This window comes from Pteropus vampyrus, unplaced genomic scaffold, assembly GCF_000151845.1.
Source record: "Pteropus vampyrus isolate Shadow unplaced genomic scaffold, Pvam_2.0 Scaffold239, whole genome shotgun sequence".
Lineage (NCBI taxonomy): Eukaryota > Metazoa > Chordata > Mammalia > Chiroptera > Pteropodidae > Pteropus > Pteropus vampyrus.
Window position 1 is genome coordinate 859,519 of NW_011889020.1, and position 21,182 is coordinate 880,700.

General features: G+C 64.7%; 1 protein-coding gene across 1 annotated transcript; it reads right to left on the minus strand.

The window, feature by feature from the left end:
* Nucleotides 1-1,022: 1,022 nt before the first annotated feature.
* On the minus strand, nt 1,023-14,936 carry HELZ2 (helicase with zinc finger 2). Its single transcript, XM_023519861.1, has 20 exons — nt 14,844-14,936; nt 12,682-13,791; nt 12,213-12,396; nt 11,997-12,104; nt 11,097-11,608; nt 10,372-11,013; nt 9,030-9,807; nt 8,717-8,792; nt 4,877-8,648; nt 4,531-4,733; nt 4,305-4,436; nt 4,083-4,229; nt 3,854-4,001; nt 3,617-3,733; nt 3,351-3,543; nt 3,075-3,209; nt 2,679-2,897; nt 2,361-2,517; nt 2,108-2,275; nt 1,023-2,032 (listed from the first exon to the last, which is right to left on the minus strand). The coding sequence occupies exons 2-20, from the start codon at nt 13,734-13,736 to the stop codon at nt 1,908-1,910; spliced, it is 8,871 nt and encodes a 2,956-aa protein (XP_023375629.1). The 5' UTR covers nt 13,737-13,791; nt 14,844-14,936; the 3' UTR covers nt 1,023-1,907.
* Nucleotides 14,937-21,182: the final 6,246 nt, after the last annotated feature.

Consider the following 21,182-nt stretch of genomic DNA (forward strand, 5'->3'; position numbering starts at 1 on the left):
GGCAGCTGACCCCTGGAGTGGGCCTGGGGCCAGGAACTCGGGCTTTGTGCTGAGTCCTGCCGGTCCAGCCCAGAGAGGGGCAGGCTGCAGGGTCACCGAGGGAGGCCCGTGTGAGCATGCCGCATGGCGGACACCTCGCCCGCCCGCCCAGAAAGGCAGCTGCCCAGAGGCTGGAGCGGCAGCGCTATGGCGGTCCTCAGCAGCTCAGGCCTCCGCCCCCAGCCCACCTGCCTCACTCAGCCCCTCAGTCCCCGAGGCTCAGTGGCTGCCCCAGCGGCTCCACCTCTGCACGCAGCTGCCCTCCCCCAGTCCAGCCCAGCTTCCCGCTTCCACGCTGCTGCCTGCGGGAAGCCCTCCCTGACTCCAGGCTGGAGAAGTCCTAACTCCCTGCCTCAGCTCCTTTTCATGAGATACGGTCAAGTTTGCAGGTGCTTTTACCCAGGTGGGGCACACCGGCTCATGCCCGGCCTCAGTGAGCCTGTGGGACACAAAGGCCCTGGGGACCCCCTTTCCCTACGATGTGTCTCTGAGCTCCAGACCCATCTGATAGAAACCGCCATGCCTTCCTCTGCTCAGCTAGCACTACAGGTGCTGGGGGCTCAGCCCTAAACAAGCAGAATGCTGAACAGCCCAGGTCAGCCCCCAGGGGAGTAATTTCAGACCTGGAGAGCACAGGACCTGCTGGCAGTCTTGGGGACTTTGGACTTAGACTTTGGGGCCAACTCTGCCTAGGGTCAGAGGTCAGTGTGCTGGGCACGCCTGAAGCACCTGGATACTGCTCACTGGCTGTGGCCCATCCTGGCCAAGCGGCCTCCCTACCAGCCTCCTTTGTCTTGGCAGTTGGCCCCCAGCCCGCTGGCTGTGTCTGCAGATGGGCAGTGGGGACGTGGGCCCCCCTTCATGGGCTCCCCATCAGCATCTGCTACCACGGGGCTCCGCAGCCTCAATAGCCACTTTGCAACTCAAAGCAAGAGGGAGGCCACCCCTTTGCTCTCCCCAGCCAGACGTCAAGACACTCAAGGTTGAGAAAGCATTCAGAGTGATCTTTATAATAAAATCAATGTTCAATCATATAACAGCCCAAGAAAAGATACAAAATTGGAATGTAGAAATTGGTAGCAAGCATCAGAATCAGACAAACACAGACACATCCCCGTGCCCAGGGGCCTTGCAGCCAGGCCACAAGTGGGGCAAGCCCTTCCTGGTGTAAACAACTTGTCTGCAGTGTCCCCGGCCCTGGGGACAGTGGAATTGCACTAAAACTCGGGGCCAGAGCTGCCTCTGGGTGGGCTGGGGGCAGATGTGGAGGTGAGAGCTTTCCGGAGAAGGCAGGACACACGCGCCCTGAGGGGACACGCTCGTGGGTCCACGTGAGGTGGCGGAGGTGGCCGAGAAAGGCCCTGGCTTCTAGGAAAGCGTCTTTGCCCTGAGTTTGGGCTGAAGACCCTGTTCCAGTAAAAAAAAGACACTAGGTTTTGGTTTATTTAAAAATAGAAAATAAAGCTGAGCTCCATGGCTGGACCCACGGCCGGGTCGGGATCCAGAAGCCAAGGGACATTCTCCCTGACCCCGAACCTTCCCTGCAGCACCAGAAGGTGTCACGTTGGTCCAGAAGCCTCTACTCTCACCCCTGAGATGCCCCTTGTCACCAAATGTGGCAGTAAAGGCAGGTCGGCAGGGAGGGTGGGGACCCACCGACCCTTCCAGTCCGCCCAAGTTCATGCACACACAGCAGGGCATGACCACAGCCGGTCTGCAAAGCCCCTGCCCAGGCAGGTAGGCAAGGGTGGCTGGGCGGTAGCCGGCAGTGACCACTGAAGGCACATGGGATTCTGCTGAGTGGGGCCTGCGGAGGCAGCCAGCAGAGACTCCCTCAGCATCCTGGTAGTGGACAGGGGGCGGGCGCTTCAGGAAGACACGGCCGGCTTCCTCCGGACCCGCACCTGGCTGGCAGGCACGAGGCTCTTCTGGTCCTCACAGAAGTCCAGGAGTCGACGCCAGAGAGGACAGCAGCGCAGGAGGAGGTGGTCGCCTGTGAGAGGCAGGACTTAGTGGTGGCCCCGGCGGGCCCGTCACCCGCCCCCCCCAGCCGGGGAGCAGCCCTCACCGACGAGGCAGAGCCCCTCCTGGGCCCTGGTGATGGCCACGTTCACTTGGTTGGGGTCCACGACGAAACCCAGAAACCTCTTCAGCCAGTTCTTGGTCGGCCGCTGGTCCAGGTCGCTCTCAGGGCACGAGCGGACAGTGCTCACCAGCACGTAGCGCCACTCACTCCCTGGGGGCGGGGCGGGGTGAGGCTCCAGGCGAGGCCCCCCCAACCCCAGCCGCCTGCCCCGCCCCAGCCCCGCCTGGAGCCTCACCCTGGCTCTTGGTGATGGAGCGCACGGTCACGCCGGTGACACCCTCCCGTGCCAGGCCACTCTTGATCTGTGCAGCCTGCGCGTTGTAGGGCGTGAGCACAGCAATGTCCTTGGGCTCCACTGTCTTGCCCAGGGTCAGCTGCTTGGCGATGCGGACCTGAGGGACCAAACGGCTACTGGCGGAGCTGCCCTGGAGCCTCCCCCCACCTCCCGCCGGGCGCAGGAGCCTCCCCTGCTCCCTCAGCTCCTCTGCCTCCTCCTCCAGGAAGCCCTCGCTGACCAAGGGGCACCAACCAGGAGGGTCTCCCCGACACCCACCACCTCTGCCACCTCCTCCAGGTTGGCCTTGGAGTTCTCGTTCCCCTCCTCTGTGGACACCAGCAGGCTCTGCTCGTGGCCCTGCACGTAGCCAAAGATGACAGAGCAGCTCTCTTTCTCGGCGTGGCCCAGGACACTGGGCGGCCGCCTCAAGCCCTGCCAAGTCTTCAGGTTATTCTCGTAGAACTCCATGGAAGGGAAGGCACAGATGCCCTCGTGCTGCAAGGGAGAACGTGAATCAGGGACAGGTCACCTGTCTGCCACCCTGGGGCTAAGAGCTCCCACCTGCCCCCCACCCCCATGGCCCCAGGAGGAGACTGGGGTAGATGCAGGAGGTAAGGGCAGGGCCATAACACCTCCGGCCAGAGAGGGGGGGCTGGGCCGGGCCGGGCTCACCATGCGGTACTGCGTGTCCAGCATGTAGGCCTCCTTGGAGTACCTCTCAAACAAGGACCGATCCAGCCCCAGGCTCTGCAGCTGCTCATTCTTGACCACAGGCCGCAGCTGCTTGTGGTCCCCAAGAAGAACCACCTGGCGGAACAGACAGGAACGGTGCTGACACCCCAGGTGTACCCGCCCTGTGGCCGTCACTGCCCTCCCGTGAGCCTGTCCCCCCGTGTGCTGCCTGCACCCCAGCGGGAGGCCATGGCCAGTGACACGGTCCCCGCTCACCTTCTCAACCTGAGAGAAGGCCACCAGGGGGATGAGGGTCTCGGGCTCCGTGGCCATGCCTGCCTCGTCCACGAGGATCTGCCGGACGTTCAGGTTCTTGAGGCTGGCTGAGGCCGCACACGAGCACGTGCACAGGATGACCCCATGCCGGTCCAGCTCGAACTTCCGTGCCTTCCCCAGGACCTTCCTGTACCTGCATGCAGATGCCATCTGGTCACCCGGGGGCCCACATGCCAGGGGACGGCTCCGTGGCTCTAGTCACTCACTGGTTGAGATCCTCCTTGGAGAAGACCTCCCCTTTCTGCAGCCGGGCGTCGAAGGCCTTGAGGTCGGGCGCGTGGGGGTTGGAAGCCTGCCGGATCCGGTGGTGCAGCGTGATGCCCCTAGGGGAACACCTTCGTGAGGCCCCGCGTTGTCCTCTGCCCAAGGCAGGGCCATTGGGGCAGCTCAGGCCACTTGCCTCCACCCGAACACACAGCCAGCCAGCCGGCCGAGAGGCGCACCTGAGCTCCTGGTTGGGCCGCCCCTCTCGCGGGGTCTTCTTGGGCAGGCCCCTGCTGCCCACGCCCGGCACTGGGAACTCGGTGGCCTCGGCCTGTTCACTGTACACGCGAAGGGGCTTCAGCTCTGCTCTCCTGCTCAGGAGCAGTCCTGGGGGCAGTCGGGGCATCAGGGAGCGGCCCCTGGGCCCAGAGCTCCCAAGCAGAGCGCCCCACGGCCGACCTAGTGCACCTGCCACGACGTCCACTGACTTGTTGGAGGGGCCGCAGTACAAGACGCAGGGGCCGCCAAGCGGGGTGCCGCGGGCCTGCCGCTGCTCCTCGTTGAGTTTGTGAAGCCAGAACACGATGTGGAAGCCTGCTACTGTCTTCCCCGTGCCTGCGGGCAGAGACGAGGGTGAACGGAGCCCCCACCAGCCCGCCCCGGCGCCCGCAGCCCCGACGTGGGCCCCACCTGGCGGGCCCTGGATGACGGCGAACTGCTTCTTCAGAGCCTCCCTGACGGCCTTGGTCTGGCTGGGGTTCAGCTTATGGCGGCCTCCGGGGATATCAAAGGACTGTCGCTCCAGGATCCTGGGGGGCATTCCTGAGAGAGGGACCGGGCCTCCCTGAGCTCGGGTGCAGAGTGGGGGCCAGGCAGCAGGAGAGGGTGCGGAGGAGCTGGAAGGCCCTTCACCTACCTCTGTGGAGAGGCTGCTGGCTGGGCAGGTGGCGGGGCGGGTGGCCGGGTGGGTGGCCGGGCGGGTGGCGGGGCGGGTGGCCGGGCGGGTGGCCGGGCGGGTGGCGGGGCAGGTGGCGGGGCAGTGGGATGGGCAAGCCCAGGGCGATGCTGATGACCAGCTGGGACGCATCCTTCAGTCCACGCACCGCTTCTTCCTTGCGGCTGGAGACAGGAGGAGGGGAAGATGGACGCTGGAATGTTGACAGGCCGCCCCCAGGGAGGGGCCGCTGCCCCGGGAACCACCCCTCCCGGAGGAGGGCGCCTAAGCCCCCGCCCCACCCGCCGGCCCCGTGGAAGCCGCTCACATGTCGGGCAGCAGTTTGGGCAGCACCTCGACGGTGAATTGGGCGCCAGGCCTCAGAACCTCCTTCGGAACCTTGTCTGTGGCCATGTGCTGGATGAAGAAGCGCACGTGCCTGGGGGCCTCTTGCCGGTCGGCCTGGCCCTCCTTTGAATTTGGGTCCTCGTCCACCGTCAGCCCGTGGGCCACCCAGGTGTACGTGACAGGGTCGATGCTCAGGCCGGGGCCCAGGCTGCTGGAGCACAGCTCCCCTGCGTCGGGCCTGGCCGGCAGCCCCTCGAGCCGGATGCAGAGGTAGCAGTGGCCGAAGCTGATGTCGATGCAGTGCTTGCTGAGGAAGGCGGCCTCCAGGCGGAAGGCGCCCTGCAGCCGCCCCTGCGCCGCCCGCTCCGTGCCCCAGGCGATGCGCACGTGCTGCAGCGTGACGGCGTCATTCTCGGCCACCACGCCGGTGGCCGACTCCAAGGAGCAGAACGGCTGCCACACGCGGGCATAGTCGTCCACGCTGCGACACCGGTCCTGCCACGCCTGGGGCGCGTGGCCCGAGAAGCATTCGCCCGGCCGCTCCACGTGCTCCAGGCAGAGGCTGAGGCCGGGCGCCACGGCCCACAGCTGCACGGCCGGTGCCAGGATGCCCCGCTGCAGGGTGGTGCTGAGCTGCACCTGCAGCACGTCCCCGCTGCCCAGCTCCCGGGCCACCTCCAGGAAGTGGCCGCAGCGACTGCGCAGCACCCGCCCCAGCTCCCGCTGCGGGGCCCCGGCCGCGCCCTGCTCCCGCACGAGGGCAGCCGCCTCCGGCCACCGCTGCTCCTCCACCAGCTGCAGCAGCTGCTGCCACAAGGCGGCGTCCACGGGCCGGGTGTGCGGGTCCTGCAGGGCGCCGGGCAGCGGGCGGCACAGCTCCTCCATCTGCACCGAGTAGATACGGCGTCGCCACACGAGCTGCAGGCCCGGCCGGCCCTTCAGGGCGTGGGGGTGCTCGGCCAGCTGCAGGGAGCGGTAGTGGACGGGGCAGGGGTCGGGCAGGGTGTCGCGGTTGGCCGGGAAGAGCAGCTTGAAGCAGCGGGCGCCCGCCTCCACGTCCACCACGAAGCCCAGCTTATCACGTGGCTGGGCCCTGAGCCGTGTAGCGAGGTGCAGGCTGCAGGCCCGGCGCTGGTAGCTCTGGGCACGCGTGTGCTGGCGGCTGAAGTCTTGGCACATCCCATCAATGTCCCTGGCGGGGTAGGCGTAGCCCCCGTGGCCCAGCGCCAGCAGAATCAGCCGCTGCAGCACCACGTCCAGGTACCTGCGGATGGGCGAAGTGGCCCAGGTGTACCTGTCCACCTGCAGCGAGTAGTGGCTGGCCAGTTGTTCCTCACCCTGGCTGGAGCGGCCGAAGACAGAGCGGCCCAGGGCCTTGCGGAAGTCCAGGCTGGCGGGAGCCAGAGAGGGATGCATGTCGTCCGTGGTGACGAGGTCCACCAGCCAGTTGACATCCTGGGCCTGGGCTGCCAGCTGGACGTGCCTCCAGAGGGAGGCCAGCAGGTGGAGCGGGGGCTGCCGCGTGTCATGGGGGCTGCAGCCAGGCAGGTGGTGGCGCAGGTGCAGGGACAGGGGCACCAGGTCCCTGTGCTTCTCGCGCAGGGCCTCGAGCTGGCGGCTGCTGGGCGCCGGCTGCCACCGCAGCGGCGTGATGGTCCGGGTGCACTCGCCGCCCACCAGGAACTCTGCCGCCAGGCTGTTGAACTGGATCATGTACTCCTTCACCATGGCGTGGGCCCCGCGGAAGCCCAGCACGCTGTCCTCGTCCGGCTGTTCGTAGTGGCAGGCGGCCTGCAGGCGGCGCCGGCGCAGCACGTGGGCGTAGTGGCAGGCGGCGGCGAGGCAGGCCTCCACCGAGTCCAGGCGGGCCGGCGGCTCCAGGCCGGCCCCCGGCTGCTCCCTGATCACCCGTTCCGCCTCCTCGTAGGTCAGCTGGCGGTCAGAGCGAATCACAGACAGTGCGAAGCGCAAGCTCTTGAGCCGGTCGCTGCCCTTCTCGAAGGTGACAAAGAGAGAGACAGCGAAGCGGTCCTGGCCGGGCAGCAGGCTGAACGCGCCCTGGCAGAGCTCGGCCGGCAGCAAGGGCGTCGGCTCTCGGTCGGGGGCATAGAACGCCGTGCCCCGATTGCGGGCGTCCACGTCCAGGGCCCCGTCCCTGGGCACGAAGCTGGCCACATCGGTGATGTGCACGGCCACTTCATAGCTGGGGCCCAGGTCCCGGACGCTGAGGGCGTCGTCGAGGTTGCAGGCGCCCTGCGGGTCCACGGTGAAGGTTGGGAAGTCGCGGCAGTCCTCCCGGCCGCCGGGGGCCCGGCCCAGCTCGGCGCGGTACCTCTGCAGCACCTTGGAGACCGAGGCTGGGTCCGGCGAGGGACTCTCCAGGCCGTACTCCAGGTCCAGGACGCGGAGGCCCTGCTCCCAGGTGGTGGCCTCGGGCAGCACCTCCAGAACGATGCCCAGCGGGTAGTAGAAGCGCTCCCGCCATAGGACGACACGCACCCAGAAGAGCCGGCGGCGCCAGGCCTGAGGCGGGAGCCGCTCGTAGCGCACGCGCTGCACGCGGCCCTGCAGGAGCCGGTGGATGGGCACCTGCTGGGGGTCCTTCAGCTCGGCCACGAAGATCTTGGTCACGGAGCCGTCGATGGGCGTCAGGATGCGCGAGTCCCACTCGTCCATGCGGCACACGAACGCCAGCTCACGGCGCCGCCGCTTCAGCACGCCCAGCACGCGGCCCTGCGGCCGCCCCGAGGGGCCGCGGTCACGGCCGAGGACCTGCACCAGCACCTCGTCCCCGCTGAAGGCCATCCCGCAGTGCAGGCGGCCCCGGACCTGGATGGGGCCGGGGCCGCCGTCGCCCAGGGGCACGGCCGTCGCCCGCTCGAAGGTCTCCTGCACGAAGGCGCAGCGGTGGTACAGCCCGGGCTCTGCACGCAGCAGCTGCCGCAGCGCGGCCCGCGGCAGGTCCACGTAGTGCCGGGCCTGGCGCGGGGACGTGGGCCTGGCGACAGTGTCCAGCAGCCCGTCCTCCCGCACGGTCACCATCACGTTCTGGCTCTCGTCCAGGAGCTCTTGCAGGATGGCGTCGTCGGCGTTCAGCTCCCCGTCCGACGGCCAGAAGTCAGACTCGGAGTCCTCGAGGTCATCGGCGTCCTCGCCCTCCGTGGCCACCGAGTGCCCGAGGGTTACGTCCTGCCTCACCGCGTCCCCTGCCGACGGCAGGTCCCCGACGGCTGGGCGCTCCTCGGCCTCTGCCATCTGCGTGGCGGTGTCCTCAGCCGCCAAGGTCCTGGGCAGGACTGCGCTCCCCTTGGTCCAGGCCACGGCGCCCGGCTCCAGCTTCGCCGCGTCCGGGTGCTCTGTGGCTGGGGCTTCCGCTGCCCCCTCTTCTGGGACAGTGTCCGCAGCCACTGCTGCCGAAGACCCCTCCACTGCCAGGGCCGTGGGCTGCTGGCATCGGGCCCAGCGCTGCCTCTGGAACACGCCCTGCTCTATCTGCTCCAGGGACAGGCTCTTGGGGCAGACGCTGTGCCGATCCACACACTCCCGGATGAAGCTCTTCCAGAGCTTGCTGCAGGCCCCGAAGGAGCAGAGGGCCACGGCGTCGCCCACGGCCACCACCTGGGACTGGGCGCGGGTCATGACGGTGTTGAGCACGCGGGCGTCTGTGAAGAACTGTACGGCGGGTGGGCCCGGGCTCCGCAGGCTCTCGTGGCTGTGCACCGTGCTCAGCAGCACCACCCGGAACTCCCGCCCTGCGAGGGGTCAGCGTCAGGCCGGGCGGGCGGGCGGCCCCGCTCTGCCCCCACTCCCGATCACCCACCTGGCAGGATCTCAAAGCTGCCCACAGACACCTGGCCCAGGTTCCTCTTCCTCAGCTCCTGCCTCAGCACGCCCACCTGGAAACACAGGGCCAGACAGCCCGCCTGGTGGGCTCTCTGTGCACAGGGGGCGCCCCCGGCAGTGACGCCCTCCACCTCGAGTCAAGCTCATGGTTCACGCCTCCGCCCTGGGCGACGACTCCCTCGGCCACTCTGACAGAGGAGGCCTGCCTGAGGGCACACTATCCCCTAGTCCACAAGGGAGGCCCCGCCTGGAGGATACCGTGGAGCAGCCGTGCTGGCAGCTGGGCTCACCTGGGCCCCGTGGGACACGACGCAGATGTGCCTCTGCTCCTGGCTGCCCCAGCAGCGCGGCCAGGTGTCATAGACCTCCTGCACCTGCTCGACGACCTGCATGACCTCGGCCGTGTTGAGCCACGACGTCATCGACATGTCGCGCTCGGGGCTGCCCGCCACGTGGCAGAACATGAGTGGGTAGCGCTGGGGGTGGCGCGGGACCTTGCCGCTGGCGTGGATGGGGTTGCCCTTGGCCACGTAGAAGTGACGGGAGACGAAGGTGATGATGGCCTCGGTGGAGCGGTAGTTCTCGTGGAAGATGACACGGCTATGCCGGGCCACCTCGTCCTCCTGCTGCTGGTAGTGTCGGAAGAGGCGGTGCAGCAGCGTGTGCTCGGCCGCCTGGGCCACGCTGAAGAGCCTGGGCGTCACCTGCATGTGGTCGCCAGCCAGGACCACGCGGGTGCCGGGCTGGGCGTAGCGCAGCGGCGTCAGCGCCTCGCACTCCAGCATCTGGGCGGCCTCGTCGATGAGTATGTGTGAGAAGAAGCCGGCGGGCACCTTGAGCTCGCGGGCCTGCGAGGTGGTGGCCACCACGATGCGGTGCCCCTCCAGCTCGGCGCGCGTGGGCGGCCGGAAGGCCCGGCGGTCCTCGCTCAGGCAGCAGTACTGCAGCGTGGCCGCATCAGTCTGGCTGGGCGGGCGGTCCGCGTACATCACCCGGAGCGGGGCGGCCTCGGGGTGGCCGCTGCTCACGTAGCTGTGGAAGTGCTCCTGGATGTAGATGTCAGCTGCGCTGTGGGGACAAGCGCACGCGGGGCCTCGGCGGCTGTCTGCGGAAACGCCCGCCGTGCACCCCGCCTGGCCTCGGGCCGGGAACCCAAGGGGGCAGTTGGACCCGTGCCCGGCCCCACGAGCTGAAATCTGCTTTTCTCTTAAAAGCCACATCCGAGCTTCACCCCAGGAAGTGCGGGCCACAGGAAGGGCCAAGCCACAGCCCGCCCACGACCCTCCTCATCCAGGGTCTCTGGGGCTGCTGCCACAGCCCCTCACCAAACAGCAGACCCCAACCCCCAGGGCACCCTGCACTGGGCCTGAAGTCTGCACGGCCCCGTCCCCGTCAGCCCCGGACTGAGCGTCCTGCAGATCTCGGTGACCGGCCTGCCGTGGGGACGCACTGCTGGCCAGTGTGCCCAGGGCGGCCAGAGGCCGTGAGCCCAGCGCCCACTCCGCCAGTGGCAGCCCCGGCATGTCTGTTCTAGAACTAGCCTCCCAGGCCCCCAGGGAGCCTGGGGACCAGCCAGACGCCCCGCCCCGGGCCCCCTGCCCTTGGAGTGCAGCAGCCGGGGCGGGGGCTCACCTGTTGGTGTGTGTGCAGATGAGCACCCTGGTGTGAGGCTGCCGGATGACCTCCAGGGAGGCCATGGCCAGAGTGTAGGTCTTGCCCGTACCGAAGGGGCCGTAGATGAGCAGCGGGGCGACAGGCTGCGGGCCCCCGGGGCTGCTGCCCGCAATGAACTCCACGGCCAGCTTCTGCTTGCGGTTGCCGTGCAGTGCTGGCCGGCTGGGCCGAGGGCGGGGCACGGTGCAAGCGGACAGGTCGGGCACCACCAGCCGCTCCTCGGGCAGGGCGTCCACGGCCTGGTGCCAGAGGCGGAAGGTCAGCGGGTCGATCTGGAACTGCACCTCCAACACGGGGCTGGTGTCCGGCTGCAGCTGCAGGGCCGTGCAGCAGTGGCCGGGGAGCAGCAGCCACAGCGCCTGCTCCGAGCGGGCCCGGGTCTCCAGACGCGCCTCGAACACCGTGTGGTCAGGCGCGGGCACGGGCGCCACGAGGGCCGTGCTGACCGCTCGGCCCAGCAGAAAGCCCTGGTCCGTGTCTGGTGTCAAGGAGTAGGGGACGGGGACCTCGGCATACAGGGCCCCTGGCGGGGGAAACAGTATGCCCAGGGCTGGCGTCTGCAGTGCTGTCTTCAGGGACACGGGGCCCCGCAGGTTCAGCCTGGTGGGGAAGACGCAGCTTGCTGAGCGGGCGGAGCCCTGCGGCCCGCGCCCCCGCCCCGCCCACTCGCCCGGGCCGCTCACCTGGCCACCAGCTGCTGCTGTGCGGCCTCCTCCTCGTAGAGAAACTGGTGCATCCTCTGCCGGTAGTTGGCGCAGGAGAGGGGACCGGGGTCCGGGCCGCCGCGGCGGAACCCCAGGGCCAGCGCCGGCACCTTGTACTTGGCCATCAGGGCCTCCTGCTCCGCCGTGCGCGCCACGTCAGGCACCACACGGCGGTTGCCGGTGTGCCAGCGCTCCAGCGGCTCGAGGTGGCTGGGCGTCCCCATGAGCGCCGGGCGGTGTGCCAGGCCCACCTGCAGCCCCAGCTTCTGCAGCAGCACCGGCCGGCGGCCAAAGTCGAAGACCACCCACTGCTCGAAGGTGCCGAAGGAGGAGCTCTGCACGCGCACACCCACCCGGGACGTGGCCGGGCAGCCGGGCTCCCGGAAGCGCTCCCCCTGTGCGTACAGCTGGCCCGGCGGGAGGTGGGGGGCCACCAGGGAGAAGTCTGCACCCGGCTCCTGTTTGAGCAGGGCCACGTGCTGCAGGGGCTCCTGGGGAGAAACGACAGTGTGAGAGCCCTACCCTCAGGGTCCAGGCCAGCCCAGGCCCCGCCCCACCCGCTTCGAGCCACAGCTGTGACACCAGCGGGTGCTCAGCCTCTCTGAACCTCAGTGTCCCCCTCTGCGAGATGGGGTTACAGACGCTGCCATGGATGCTGAGCAGCGAGACAGGTCAGCGTGGGCGGATGGGACGCATGGCGGGAACCAGCCCAGACCCTCGCTCTTTGCCAGACCCTCTGCAAGATAAGCCCACAGGGCCAGGCACAGACTCATCTCGTACACACGCACACACACACACACACACACGCACACACAGGGAAGGCTGCCCGGGGCGGCGGCCCCAGACCCCGGCCGACTCAGGGCTATGCTGACCCTTTACCTCAGAGTGGATGACGAATGTCCAGCTGTGCTGAGTTTTCTTCTCCTCGGCCTGGTACTCCAGGGGCTGGTTGCAGGTAACAGACACACCATCGACAGTCTCCGCCAGCTGCTCGAGGAGGCCAGGCCATGACCAGGGCGGCCCGGCCCCGCCCCTCCGCTGCCCGGCCCCGCCCCTCCGCCGCCCGGCCCCGCCCCCTCGCGAGGCCCCACTCACCACCAGGACCTCGCTGCTGCTGCGCTGGTACTCCGCCAGCAGCCGCACGTTGTAGGGCACCAGCCCCTCACGCCAGGCCGCCTGCTCCCGCAGCTCCGCTGTGTGCACCCGCCGCGTCCACTCCTGCAGCTCCTGCTCTGAATGCGCTTTCGTGCAGAGAGCCCCGTACTCGCACAGGTCAGGCCTGGGGGAAGGGAGGTCAGCAGGCTGCAGGGGGCAAGATCCCCTCAGCCCAAAGCAGGCCTGTGTGCGGGCACAGGAGCAGATTCCAGGCCGGGGCGGGGACCTCCTCCACTCTGTCTATTACCGTGCCCACAAGACAAGGCTGACGTGAGTGGCTTTAGTAGACGGCCCTTATCCCCTGGAGCCAATGAGGTGCCGGCTGGCCACGAGGAGGGGACAGGGGAACCCTGGTTGTGGCTGAAGGTGGGTTCATCCCCTTCCTCACATCCCACCCCACTGTTCTTACCTGGGGCAGAGCTCAAAGGTGGAGAGGCCAGTGGGCGGGCTTCGGTGCTCCCAGGACACAGCGTGGTCCAAGGCCACCATCTGCGCATGCTCCAGGGATGAGCAATGGTTCTCGAAGGCCTCCTGGGAGCGGCAGGTGACCAGGCAGGCGCGGCAGTACAGCTGGACTGCAGGGGGCTGGCTGTGGCAGGCTGTGGGCCCATCTCCCCTGGGGGCAGGGGGCGTGAGCAGGTCCCCTCGTTTGAGCCCACCCAGCTGCTCCGCCTCCCACACGGCCATCTCCACGGCGCTGTGGGCGTACTGGCAGCGGGAGGCCCCATGCCGACAGGGCCGCCCGCGCCCCACGAACATGCAGTAGGCCAGCGGCTGGCCGTTCCGGGGCTGCGGCCGCACCTCTACCACCTGCTGCTTGCGGCGGCCCTCAGAGCTCATGTGGGCCAGGAGCGAGGGGCAGGCCCCATGCTTGGGGCAGCGTCCCTGCGGGTCCACAGGGCAGAGGCGTGGGGGGCAGTGCCGGAAGCAGTGGGAGCAGAGCAGCTGGAAGCAGCCGCCGAACTCCTCACGGATGGCGGCCGCGGGGCTGTGCGGCTCGCCCCGGGCCCCGCCCCCCTGCACCGCCGCCTTCAGCCACAGGCGAGGGAGGCTGTGCTCGCGCTCGAAGGTCCAGACCAGCGCCTCCTCGGGGCTGCGGGCGAAGGTGCACTGGTTGCGGTGTCGCCGGCAGCCCAGCCCCGGGCTGTAGTAGCGGCAGACCTCGTAGCGTGCAGGCCGCGGGAAGCTGGGCCGGCGGTCCACCTTGCGCCAGAGCCTGCCCTTGGCAGCACGCTTGAGGCGGGCCAGCAGCACCTCCTGCGGGCAGCTGTGTTCCACGCTGCGCAGCAGGTAGGTGCTCTCGTTGAGGCGCTGGGTGCAGCGGGCGCAGCCCAGACACAGGTCCACCTGGGTGCACAGCCTGGCCAGAGATGGCTCCTTGGCGGCCGTGGGGCTCGTGGGCGGTGGGCCAGGCCTTGGGGACACCATCTTGTCCGGTGCTGGCCTGACTCTGCGGGTTGGCATCTGAGGCTCGCGGGCTCTGCTGGTCCTCTGGGGCTGAGCACCGCTGAAGAGAAGTCTGGGACGGGAAGAGGGAGGGAGGCCCCGAGGTCAGGAGCACCGACCCCAGGCCGAGTCACTCTGCCTCCGCCTCGGCAAGGGGCGAGGGTGCAGAGCAGGGGGAGGGTCCTGCCGCCGGACGGGACAGAGGGTTGCCAGAGCCCAGGAAGCTGGGCCCCACTGACCTTGACCCAGCCCAGAACCCTCCCCTTCTGAAGGGTCTCAGGGGCCCTGCTGAAAAGGAGCCAGCCAGCTGCAAGGTTGCCCAGCAACAGGAGCCCTGGAGGCCCTCGTACTCCCCGACTCCCCCAGTACCCCCTGTTCTGTGAAGGGACAGTTGGCTCCTAGGAACGGCGCACCCCACGCCTGTCTGGAGGGGACTGGTTTCCTCCTGCCGGGTAGGGGCGGCGGGAGCGGGGGTCAGGAGGAGAGCACAGCTGGCGAGAGGAGGCGCAAGCCTGTTTCGGAGCCCCCTGGGGACATGGGGGTGCCCCTGGGGGTTTCCCGGCCCAGCTAGGATGAGAAAGGGGAACTAACTTCTGCGAACACCCGGGTTTCCTCTGAAGAGAACTTAAAGGGACACTTGGAGGGAAACAGTGATGTTTTCAAAGGAAATGGGGGGAGGTCAGCCCTGAGGGAGAGCTGCCTCACTCCAGAGCGCAAGCTGCGGCCCCTCCAGAGGGGGCTGGGAAGACCCCCTTCCCCAATATTCAGAAATAGGGGCGGCTGCAGGCGGTGAGGACAGAACTAAAGGGCTCAGAACTTGGGGTCCAGGGGGCGCCCCCTTTGCAGGTGCTGCCAGGGTCGCCAAGATGACGATGCGCTGCTACCTGGGCAGGGGTGGGGGAAGGCGACGCTGAGTCAGCACCCCAGGCAGCGGGCGAGGCGGCCCCACGCCATGGGGGTCCCTGGGCACCAGCCCCCTACTCCGCTAGCACCGCCTGCAGCTGGGCGCCGCAACCCCCCCTCTCCCGGGAGCCCGCCCAGGTCCCAAGGAGGCCCTGGCCGCAGGGTGCGGGGGCTGGGAGCTGCCACCGTGGCCGAGACCCCCCGCGAGCCCCGAGTGCTTACCCCCCATTCGCATTCGGCCGCGCCCGCTGCGATCACTTTCGATTCTGCCCCCCGGGTGACTCAAACCTCTGACGACGGAGCGCGGAAATTACCTCACTGCCCCCGCCCCGGCGCCGCCCCAAACCACAGCGGGCCCGCCCGCCCTGCTCCAGCAGCGCCGCGGGATTCGAACCCGGTGCCCGGGCGCCCGCCCGCTGGAGTGCGCAGCCCTCGGCGCTTTGGCCAGAAACCAGAGCAAGGCGGGGAGGTGCGCCCCGCGTGGTCCGGGGTGGGCGGGGCGCCCCTTTCCTCCGTGGCGTGTTGACAGACTCTAGGCTGCTCTGCGACCCGAAGGGCGGACGATGTGACTATCCACAGCAGACCGGGGGTCCCCGCAGCAGGGGGCACGATCAGGAGGGGGAAGGGCTGGGAGCTGGGGGCTGACCGCAGGCACCGCATCCCGAAAGGCATCAGCCAGCCTGGGTCGGAGAGCACCTGCCGTCTGGCCTGGGCAGGACCCTACCTGGGGGCTTCTTCCTACCTGGCAGGCTCCGATGCGGTGGCCAGTCCCCTTAGACCCCCGGTGGACATCGGGGCTGGGCCAGGGCCTGGGAAGAGTGAGGGAACCTCCCAGTTCCAGGCGGAACCAGCAGGAGAGATTCTGATTCTCCCCACTGTCCTGTGCAGGAGCCGCCCTGAGCCCCACTCAAGGACACCGAGGCGCCCTCGTCACCGAAGGCTCAGCGGCTCACTGGCAGCGAAGCGTCCAGCGCCCACCATCACACTCCACCCTGGCGAGCCCACTTTCTAGGTTCACACCCTTGAACAGGAGAACAGCCGACCTGTGGAACCAACGGGTGTGGTGGGAAGGACAGAGTGTGGTGACCGAGGCTGGGTCACAAGGACACTGAGCCGCCTCCTTGCTCTCCTGGGCCGCTGCTCTGTGGGAAGCCAGCCACCATGCTGTGAGGACGCGCAAGCAGCCCCGTGGACAGGCCCACGCCAGGAGGAACTGAGGCCCCTGCCCCAAACCAGCACCGGCTGCCGGGCGTGTGCGCGAGTCATCTGCCACTGAACCCTCCCTCAGACAACTGTAACCTCATGGGACACCCCGAGCCTGAGCCACCGGCCAAGCCACTCCCAACTGTGAGATAATAAGTGGGTGAGATAATAAATGTTTATTATTGTTTTAAGCCACCAAGTTTGGGGGTGATTTCTCACAGAGCAATAGGTAGCTGATACACCAAGCGCGTCGCTCAGACAGCAGAGTTCATCTGCACCAGCCCAAGGCCAACATCCTGTTGAGAAGGACAGTAACGGAAGCTCCCCGTCTAAGTCAGGAAGTGGGCCAAGCACCACTAAGGACCACGCCAGGAGCCTTGGCACAAACACTGAATTAGAGATGACAGCAGGGGAAAGCACTTCGTAAACACCAGCAACAACGGACCCAGGAATGAGCCAGCAGGAAGTACCAGGAAAGGGAAACGTCCCTGACGGGCACGACAGAGCTCAGTGGAAAGTGGAAAGAAATGTGACGTTCTCGGAAAAGGAGCCACGACATGACCTAAAGATGTCAGTGCTCCCTGCATTTATTTTAGGAAGGCATTTTTTTCATACAAATAGAAAAAACTGCCCTAAAATTTATTTCGAACCACAAAAGACCCCAGATAGCCAAAACGATACCGAGAAAGAACAAAGCAGAAGGCAGCACATGTCCTGATTTCAAGCTTTAGTACAAAGCGACAGTCATCCAAACAGTGTGGTACCGGCATAAGAACGGGCACACAGGCCAGTGGAACGGGACAGACATAAACCCACACTTACACGGTCAACTAATTTTGGACACGGATGCCACGAACGCATAATAGGGAAAGGACGAGCTCCTCAATAAATGGTGCTCGGAAAACTGGGTAAGCAAATGCGAAAGAATGAAGCTGGACCTCTATCCCACACCACTTACAAAACTAACTCAGATGGACCAATGCCTGTCAGACCCGAAGCCATAAAAGTCCTGGAAGAAAACAGAGAGAATGACCCTTGACATCAGTCTTGGCAATGAGTTCTTGGATCAGACACCAAAAGCACAGGCAAACAAAAACTAAGATAAACAAATGGGACTACATTAAACTAAAAGGCTTCTGCACAGCGAAAGAAACCAACGGTAAACTGAAAAGACAACCTACAGAATACAGAAAACACTCACAAGTCATACGCAATAAGGGATTGATAGCCAAAATTTGTAAAGGACTCATACAACTCGATAGCAAAAAAAAAAAAAAAAAAAAAAAAAATCCAATTTTAAAATGGGCAGAGGACCTAAATAGACATCTCTCCAAAGAAGAGACATAGATGGACAACAGACATAGAAATGAAACAGAGAAATGACAATCCAAACCACAGTGAGATGTCACTTCACACTTGTCAGAATAGCTATTATCAAAAAGACAGAAATAACAAGTGTTGGCGAGGATGTGGAGAAAAAGGAAGCCTCGTGGAAATGAAAACAGTGCGGCCACTCTGGAAAACGGTGTGGAGGTTCCTCAAAAAAGTACAAAACAAGCTGCCTTACGCCCCAGCCCTCCCCGTTCTGCGCATCCGGCAGAAAGAAATGGAACCATGGTCTCCAGGGGCATCTGCCCTTCCACGGCACAGCGGCATTAGTCACAATAGCCAAGACATGGAAACCCCTGCGTGTCCTCAAAGATGCGTGGATAAAGGTGTTACACACACACACACACACACACACACCCCGAATGTCACTAAGCCATGAGAAAGAAGGAAATCCTGCCTGCGCCAACATGGATGGACAGTCGGGTAGAAAAAGACAACTCCTGTACAATAGTGCTGACATATGGAATCTAAAAACGCCATACTCTTAAAAACAGAGAGGACAAAGCGCCCCCCATGGGGATAGGGACTGGGATGCATTATTTGAGGCACGAACGTGCAGCCAGCAGAAGCGGACGTCCTGGCCTCTAATGCCCAGCATAGTGGTCACGGTCAATGATACCGTGTTACGGACATCAGAGTCCACAAGAGACTAGACCTTAACAGTTCCCACTGCAAAGAAATGTTCCTTACGTGAGTGACAGAGGTGTTCCCTAACACTACAGTGTCGATCACATTGCAATCACAAATGTAGCAAATCAACCTGTTGTGCCCCTTAAACTTATACAATGTTACATGTCAGTCACATCTCAGTTTACAAAGAAAAAGAGTAAGGGAGGGTTCTAGTCCTGTCAAATATTAGAACACATTGTAAAGCGAAGAAAAGGGCGGGGTCCTGGAGCCGAGATGGACGCGCAGGTCAAGGCAGCAGAATGGAAAGTCCACAAATAGGCTGAAATGCACGCGGGTGTTTCACGCATGACGACGGACGGCATTGCAGATCACCGGGAAGAGACGGTGTATTCAAAAACTCCTGTTAGGACGGTTTCATTCTAATGATTCGGTTAGAACAACTGGTTAGCATCTTGAAACAAAAATGGCGGGGCGGGGGTGGTCTCTACTCAACACCTCGCACCAAATAAAATGGCAGACGGATCAAAGATTTAAACAGAAAACAAACCACCCCGAGAGGTGCCGGCAGCAAGCGGGGCGGGGGGGCGTGCATGTGCATTTACTGGCACACTCACGAGCTCACGCGGGGAGGTCTTTCCCACGTGAAGGCCAGCCCCAGCAGCCCCCGCTCAGGCCGGACTTCACATTCGTGGTTTGAAGTCTGTCCTGATGGAATGTTTACACCACGGAATCGACAAACAACATGAATCGTGTTTTCGCTCCTCGGGGAGCCTGTTCTTAGACATCTGCAAACACCCCAGCAGCACCCCACTGACGAATTCACCCGCACACAAATAAAGCGATTATATGTGGAGGGAAAAAAAAGGCGTCAAAGGCCACGCACATGCACACGTGAGGCCGCACACCGGGGCCACAGGCCGGACGACAGCATAGCATTTTTCGCCTCCGATCAGGTAAGGCCAGGGTCAGACGCGGCACTGGGGGCGAGGGGGACATTGTCCAGAAGTGCAAGGGCACAGGCCCCGCCACCACTGATCCCACAGAGCTCAGCCCGGCGCCTGTGGCCGCTTACCAGCCCCGGGCCCCACACCATGGGCCCCTCTGAGGCATCTCGAACGTCATGCAATGAACGTTTTTCACGTTAACTCGTTAGAGAAAACTCAAGGTGCACAACAACATACCTTGATTTGAAAAAGAAAAAGGAGAAAAACAAAGAATGTAAAGCACCGAACCAGCCACAGAGATCTGAAGTGGGCCCCGGGCCTGGGCAGGGGGAGCGCGGCCTTTTCCCGCTCCCTTTTGTCATGTGATTTGTATCGAGTGTCCTCCGTGTTCAAGCAGAGATGGACAGTGTGAATGGCACCAAGTCACATATGAAGCGCGGTGCGTTTGCACAGCGCCCCCTCCCTGGTCACTCAGGCCAGAGTGCTCGTCCCTTCACCTTCTGGCCTCACGGATCGTCCAGATGCTGCCGACGCCAATATCGTCACCTCCGGCTCGGACTGTCCCCTAAACTCCAGGCATGCACGGTCCTCAGCCTCCTTGGCACCTTGTCCTGGCCATGAGGCAGGCGCTCGGTCCTCTGGTGGCATCCTGGCTCCATTACATGACAACCCGTCCTCCCAGCGCCCAGGCACCCTGGACGACTCCTCACCCAACACGCGACCGTCTGCACGTGCCGTCTGATGAAGTGCAAGTCGACCCAGAACCCAGACGCCCGTCAGAGCCGAGAACCTCGCAGCCCCCCCGGCGCCCTGCACCGCCCCTTCCGGGCAGGGGCACAGCTTGGGAATGACCAGTGCACGGAACCGGCACGGCCGCGACGGAAGCGGAGCCTTCGCGAGGTCGCGAAGCATCTCCCCAGGAGCCGCCGGAAGACAGTGACCTTGCGGCGGAGAACGGGCCGGGCTCGCCTCCAGACAGGACAGGCGGACAGGCTGAGCCAGGTGCGGGCGCAGAGGGCACGGCCCCCTCCTGTGGTTCCAGCCCCAAATGCGAAAGCAGCAGAGTCTACCCGAGGGCTCCGCCCCTCAGAACGTCTGGGCCCCGAGGACGGAGAAAGGAGGGAGGCGGAACAGGGAATCGGCTCGAGAAGACGGCTCGATGGCTTCTGATAGTTACGTGAACATCCACGTACGACCCAGCAGTTCCATTCCCACGGGGCAGGTGCAGACAGAGCCTCCTGCTTAATGAGGCCTTGGGCAGGGGCGTCAGCAGTGCCGGCTCCCAGCGGCCGAATGCTGGCAACCACGGCGACGTCCCCGGCTGGGCCACCAGTGCAACTGTAAAACAGGACACGGCTCAGGGAACACCACGAGCCCGGGACACACGACAGCACGAGACTCAGAGACGTCGGGCTGAGCGAAAACACCCAGACCCGAAAGGGGACGTCGTGTGCGGCTCCGTGCACGTGCGTTTCACGACGAGTTCACCCCGCCCTCACAGGCCCAGTGCAGTCTGAGCCAGGAACCTGCAGGTCCCGCCTGAGGCCGGGGCAAGACTGCCCCGTGCGAACCCCGCCGAGGCAGAAAGGCGCCCAGCCTCAGCCACTGCCAAAGAGGGAGCTGAGCGATGAGCCGCCTCCCTAGGTCCGGCCCCTTAGGCCTCCAAGCGGTCAGCGGGACCCAGCCAGTGCCACATGTGGCTTGGATGGAGAGAAGCTGATCAAGACACAGTGTGTCCCAATTGGTGCGTTTCTGTAACAAATGACCCCAAAACTCAGTGGCATAAAACAATCGTTTATTATTCTCATGAGTTCTGTAGGTCACTTAGAGAGGGACCAGTGGGTTCAGCTCTTCTCTGCTCCATGATGTCCAGGGCCTCAGGCAAAAGACGCAGATTATGAGGCTGGGATCATCTGAGGTGCTTTGCTCCATGTCTGGCACCTGGGCTGGGGGCTGGCACCGGGGGCTAATGGAGCATCTGTCTCTGTCTCTAAAACATGGCAGCTCTGGCTTTAGAACGGGCATGTTGAGAGGGACAGAGGCAGAGAGACGGGCAGGGACACAGACAGGGACAAGGTCAACAAGAAGAGCAGGTGGAAACGATGGCCTTTTCCCAGTCTGGCCTCAGAAGCCACACAGCAGGATGTCTGCCACATCCTAGTCATTAAAAGTGAGTCACGAAGGCCAGCTCACATGGAGGGGAGGGGATTGGACGCATACTTTTGTGGGAGGAGCGTCAGAGTCCGTGGACATGTTTTACAGCCACCACGCAGAAGAGAGCCGAGAGTCACCCACAAGGCAGGAAAGGAGGGAGAGAAGAAAAGCCCCCGAGGAGACGCCCCACGAACACCGCCTGCTGTCGGACGCCTTGGTAAGAGACGTGGCTTACCAAGAA

What these genes read in the sequence shown, in the direction of transcription:
- HELZ2 (XM_023519861.1), bottom strand. Translation starts at nt 13,736, where the DNA reads ATGCCAACCCGCAGAGTCAGGCCAGCACCGGACAAGATGGTGTCCCCA. An exon ending in GCAGCAGCGAGGTCCTGGTG is followed by an intron (nt 12,105 to 12,212) that starts GTGAGTGGGGCC and finishes CTCCTCGAGCAG; the next exon opens with CTGGCGGAGACTGTCGATGG. An exon ending in TGGAGGAGGTGGCAGAGGTG is followed by an intron (nt 2,518 to 2,678) that starts GTGGGTGTCGGG and finishes TTGGTCCCTCAG; the next exon opens with GTCCGCATCGCCAAGCAGCT.